Source organism: Pelodiscus sinensis, chromosome 10 (genome assembly GCF_052426305.1).
Source record: "Pelodiscus sinensis isolate ZL-2025 chromosome 10, ASM5242630v1, whole genome shotgun sequence".
In the NCBI taxonomy this organism is placed as follows: domain Eukaryota; kingdom Metazoa; phylum Chordata; order Testudines; family Trionychidae; genus Pelodiscus; species Pelodiscus sinensis.
In genome coordinates this window covers 8622262-8628261 of record NC_143061.1, presented here as the reverse complement: position 1 = coordinate 8628261, position 6000 = coordinate 8622262, and the positions used below count along the sequence as shown (strand labels likewise).

The 6000-nt window shown below is 44.9% G+C and overlaps 1 protein-coding gene across 1 annotated transcript in view; it reads right to left on the bottom strand.

The window, feature by feature from the left end:
- Nucleotides 1–1565: 1565 nt before the first annotated feature.
- The window catches only part of LOC102454442 (T-kininogen 1), a 32699-nt gene continuing 28264 nt past the window's right edge, over nucleotides 1566–6000 (bottom strand). The window contains exons 9-10 of the mRNA XM_006138530.5: nucleotides 5778–5867; nucleotides 1566–3005 (exon numbers count right to left, since the gene is read on the bottom strand). Of these exons, the coding sequence (XP_006138592.3) occupies nucleotides 2271–3005; nucleotides 5778–5867 (825 nt within the window). The 3' untranslated portion in view covers nucleotides 1566–2270. The remainder of the gene's footprint in view (nucleotides 3006–5777; nucleotides 5868–6000) is intronic.

The window sequence follows — 6000 nt, the reverse complement described above, 5'->3', positions numbered from 1 at the left end:
TAAGCACCTCCCAGCCACAGCCTGCCTCTGGCATCTCACCCCTTCTCTCCCCTCTGACTACCTGAACCTGGCCTCCTCCCAAACCCTCTGTTTCCCTTTCCCCTCTTCTCTCAGGTCACAACACCCTCCCAGACTCTGCTCCCCCTCTGACACTCCTTCTAGAGGCCAGAATCCTCTCTCCCATACCCCCTCCCTGCCCCAGATCACCACCCAAACCCTCTGCACCCCTTTTCCCCCTTCTACCAGGTCACATCTCCCTCCCAACGTTGCACCCACTCCTAGAGTCCTCTCCTGCATGCCTAACCCCTCCTGGACTGTGCACCCCAAGCTCCTGCCCCAGATCACAGCCCCCACCTTTACCCAAAATCCCTCTTAGACCCCACACACCCTCCTGCACCCCAGTTTCCTACCCCAAGCTCCCTTCTGCATCCAACTTCCATCACAAACCTTATACCCCCTCCATAGAAGTGTGGCCCTTGACCACTTGCCAAAATCTTGGAGTGCCCCCCCTCATTGAAATTATTGCCCCACCCTTGTATATTCTATAATTAGAGCCCTACCACATTGATGGTCTGTTTTGGTCAAATGTATGGTCATAGAACATGTCATGACTTCAGCTATTTAAATCTGAAATGTCAGGGTGTTGTAACTGTAGAAATCCTGACCCAAAAAAGAGGTTTGTGTGTCTGTGGCTCATGAGGTTGTTGCTGCCCTGCTACCCTTACTTATGCCCTTCTGCTGGGGGCAGATGTGCCTTCAGAACTGGATGGCTGGAGAGCGGCAGCTGCTGACAGGGAGCAGAGCCACTGCCAGCAGCAGGGCAGAAGTGAAGATGGCATGATATGGCACAGCTATCCCGACTTCTGTGCTGCTGCCTTCAGAGTTGGGCTCTCAGTCAGCAGCCACCACTCTCTGGCTGCCCAGCTCTGAAAGCAGCGAAGAAGAATGGCAAAACCCAGAACTCCCTAAAATTGCCTTGCCACTTCCTAGAATTCCCTTTCAGATCAGAACCCTCAATTTGAGAAATGCTGGTTCCCCCCCAAGAAATGTGTATAGTATAGGCTTAAAGCACATAAAGACAAGAATTCACAGAGAGAGACCAGATTTCTAAGTCTATAATGTCTTTAGGGACATAAATTTAGTAGGTCCCTATTTATATTACTGTAACCAGCAGGGGCGACTGGCCTGCGCAGGGAGGGCCACCCAGAGGGACAAGGAAGGGACATGTGGGGGCATCCCATTTAGCAATTAAAATTTTGGAGGGGAAAATGGGGAGGTGCATCCCCCAAGTGCTACTGTGAATATCCTGGCAGACAGACCTAAGGTGTCCGAGTATTTTTACCACATAAAAGTCTCTCCATTGTAGTGGCAGTGATAGTTATATAAAATAGTTCATATTTTATATACACAAAATAATTATGCAGTTTTGAAAACGTATTCTAGCAGGAATCTGCATGATTGAGAATTTTTTATCTTGGATTCTCTGAGCTGCCCTCTAACATCTCTTCCAAGAGGGTAGCCTGATAAGAGAATTGCTGGCAGAAATATAAACCGGAGTAAATAAATGAACAAGTCATGCATTCCCTTTTTATTTTGCAGTTTCCAGACATTTGTCAGTCCTGGAGAGATGAAAAATGTGCTTTTAAACATCCAGGTAAAGGCTTCTCACCCTATTTCATCCTGGGCCCTCTTTCCCACTACCCTTAAGGTTCATTTGACTGTTTTCCTCAGATGATTCCCAGAGTTCTTTGTTCCATCTCCCACGATGATTCAAACACGATGTGATGGAATCAGCGCAGTAGTTCCTAGAATGCTTCTGGCTTCTGAGGATGATGAGTTATAAGTAGCTGAAGAAATCCATGTCAGCACAGCCTGACTTTCCTCTCACTTACACTTTTTCTAAGCCTTCATAACTCACTGATTTCAATGGAATTACTCCAGATCTATACCCGAGTCAGGCACAGGGAACTGGCTTATGCTCTCAGTTCCTCCAGAAGACTGCTGGTGACTCTCTTTCAGTATCATCACTAACAAGATGAGAACCACCACTGCTTTACAATGTTATACATTTCAAAAACAAATCATGTTTATGATTTTCTGTTTGTTGCCTGAAAAATATGCATCATATCAGGAATTAAAGTAGAAGATCCTGCAAGGTCAAACTCTTTCAAGTCCTGGGGTGCCATATGTGTATGTTTCTGTTACTGGGTTCGTGTCTTTAGACAGATGAGGGAAAAGATCTTAATTTGTTGGTACTTTGGGTTTCTTTACTATCTGAGAGGTTTCCAGGGCTTTCCAGGACACTTTGGGGCAGGTGGTTCTGGGAGATCTAGAAGGCCAACTAAAATATCAAGATCACTTATAGGACTGTCTGGTTCTGTAGGGAAATCAGGGATTTCTGCAGGGAGATCAGAGATACCAGTAAAATCATCTGTTAGATCTGTTGTGGGCTGCTGAGCAGTAGGTAGCACATCTAGCTCTACCTGATCAGGCTTATGAAATTGTGTACCCTCTGCTAGGTGCGTTTCCTTTTGGTCAGTGACCTCATCATGGAATTCTTCAGAAGACTCATCTTTTGAATGTTTATTCTTTATCTTTTTTTGCTTATCTTTATGTTTTCCGTGCCCGTGTCCAGGTTTATCCCCATGTTCATGTTTTGGTCTACACCTCCGATCATGGCCATGGCCATGACCATGACCATGGCCACGCCCTTGTTCACCCTCATGTCCTTGTCCACGTCTTTGTTCGTGTTCTTGACCACACACAGTGTCATGTCTGTGCGTATGTCCATGTCCATGCCTGTGACCTGGCTCACACTGAGTATCATGTCCGTCCCCCTGTTCATATGCTGGGTCACACCTGCTCTCTTTTCCTGGCCCTTTTCCAGGAGCTTGTCCGTCTTTAGGTCCTTCTTCAGTTTCTTTGTGGGGTGCATTTTGAGCAATTGGTTCCACAGCTAGGGATCGGAAAGGAGTAAAGCCTGGAGGCCTTCTGAACAAGTCAACCTAAAAAGGAGCAGGAGATAGTTAGACAAATGTATTGCAATACTGTTACTACCTATGCAGAGTACATCATTTGGAGCAATTCTGCTTGTGGTTGGTTGCAATGTAAAAGGCAGATATTTCTTGCTAAATTTGAAAAAAAAATACTGTTAAAACAAGGTGTGTCGAGGGGGGGGGGGCATACGGATGTGAAAGGTTAACTGGTTAACTAATTAGCATTGCCAATAGTGGGAGAGACTTACTAGTTCTGGTTAACCATAATTAGTGACGGCTCCCCACCTGCTGGAGCAGCCTCTATCCATGGCAGATGACAGGCAGAGGCCACGCTGGCGTCCGGAGCAGCTTCTGACTGCAGGGAGCCCAGCCTGCCATGGACAAGGGCTACTCTGTGGGGGCTGGAAGCTGGGACTCAGCAGCAGCCTCAGCCCCTGCACATGGGCTGGGAGCCGACAGATTCAGCCCCAGCGTAGGGGCTGGGAGTCAGGAGCTGTTGGCAGCCCCAGCCTCTGTGCTGGGGCTGGGAGCCACGGGACTGGGAGTAGGAGCCATGTGGGCTGGGGGCTGCTGCAGCCATTCTGGAGCAGTCCTCTGCCCAGATCCCACTTAATCAGTTAACTGTTTAAACATTAGTTTGACCTCATGTTTAACCTGTTAACTCAGTGGTGCCCAACCGCTGGCCTGCGGATTGGTGCTGGGCCACGAACTGCTGGCTGCTGGGTCACGCTGCCAGGCCACACCCAGACTGGTTGCTCTGGGACTGAGGCTGGAGTTTACCCTGGGTGCGTGGTGGGCAGCTGCCACAGATGAAGCCATCTGTCCATGGTGGCTCGGAGGCCAGGACTGGGTTACAGCTCGGCTCCCGAAGCCACCACACAGCAGCCAGCTTCAGCTCCTGCAGCTGCCATGTGGCAGAGAGCCGACACAGCTGAAACTGGCTTTTTGCAGTGGCTCTGGGGGTCAGGGCTGGGGGACATATTTTGGCGAACCGGGCACATTTTATTTGCATCGTTGCATACTAATCATTTGCATGACGATTGTGGAAATATACATATAAAATGTTTCCAGCCTTTCAAAAGTTTGTGAATGGGTTTGCTGATAAACAATATAAAAAAGGTTGGGAACCACTGAGTTAACTAATTAACCAGGATTTTACATCTCGGAGGGGGAAGGAAGTTCTTTGTTGACTGCTCACCTCAGTGCATGAGTTTCAAATATTCGAGAACTAGCAAATTGAAGATGATGTGTAAATGTGACCAGTTAACATAAATATGTTAGCAGATCTCATGAACTAAGTACAGTAGGAAAAGTGCTGGCAGAGTTTATAAGCATATGTATTGGTTTTAGTCTGTGAACAATATTTCTGAATTGTGGAGCTAAAATGGGACTGTCATAAGCATAGAATATCATACCAAGGAAGGGTTGTAATGCACATTCAGTCTAGCCTATAAGCAAGCACAAGCCAGAACCTAGATTATTTTATTAAATTAAGTATTACTTATTGAATTTTTAGTTTCTGGTTTGAAGATCTGTGTTGTATAGGAGTAACTAAAGAATAATAATCATAGGTTAATTTCTGTTTGATATCTGTTAACCAAAACAGCACCCTCCGCCTGCCTACACTAATGTAGAACAACAAAGTTTATTGCTCTTTCTACATCAACTTTTCATCATGATTTGGTTCTTGTCCACTCCAGTGACTGAATCGTATTCAACCATTGTTCAGGAAAGCTGAGGGTGGAGCCATGTTAGAAAACTGAATTCAGGTACTATATGATTTGCAGAAGACATAACTAGAGTAGGCATCTGCAGTCAATACATAATGAATAGGATATTATGGATGCACCAAAAATGCTGAATGTGAGCTTGATTGATTCATTAAATAGGTCTATCACATGTTTCTTTCTTTTCCTAGTTTTAGTAAAGGGCCTATAATGATCAGAGTTTGATTTTTATATCCCTTTTCTGAGACTACCAAGCTGTGACACAGAAAGAGGGCTGGATAATAGTTGGTTTTAGTGGGGGGATTTGGAAATGCCTTCCGCAGAAAAAATGTGCAATCTAGACTCATGTTGCCAAGCAAAAAGGGTCTGGACTGATATTTGCTGCCCTTCTAATGTGCAAAGATCAGCAGACATTGTGGAGAGCTGTTTATCCCCTCAACATGGTAATTCCTCTTTCTCCCCAGCTTGCAAACTCCATCAACATTGACATTAATGGAGGCGTACAATGCTCAACACCACCCAGAATTGAGCATGAGAGATCCTGCAAAGAATCAGTCATCAGGCAGACAAAATAATCTCTAATTTTATAATAATGTTGCTCTCTTATTCTGCATGTTTTGCAGCTACATTTAGTTTGTTTAAACTACATCTGGAAGTGAGCTTCTAAGACCACAAATCTGTGTTAGTGGAACTCTTGCGAGTGCACTGAAAATATCTGCATAGTAGACAGTACTTTCATGTTGTCAGTTGGGCTGGGAGGCTCGCTTCCAGGTGCAGTGTAAACATATCCTTACTCAACCCAGCATCTCATCTCAGAAACTGCATTAGCTCAGCCTAGGTCACTGCGGTCAGAGGACAAGAGAAATGGTCACTACATTCCTAAAATGAAAAAAGTGATTGTTTCTTAAAAAAAACCCCAAGATATTGAGCTAAGGTGAGAACTGGACATTTCGGGAGACAGACAAAGGGTTACAAATATTTCCCTGTTACAAATTTTGTGTAGAGAGTTGTAAGTAGTCTGAAGTGAAATAATATATGTATTAAGAAATCATACCATGCCATTTTCTTTGACGCAGTTAACTGTAGGCCTTACTTCCTTTGTCCAGGGCACCACATAAACTTGTGCTCTGCATACCAAAACGTCCTGTCAACAATTAATTAATTAATCAATCAATCAATCAAAGCCATCATGGACTCTTAAAACAAAAAATATGCCACAAACATGGGAATAGACTTGTATAGAAATAAGGCTCTACAATTTTAATAACCTTTTAAAA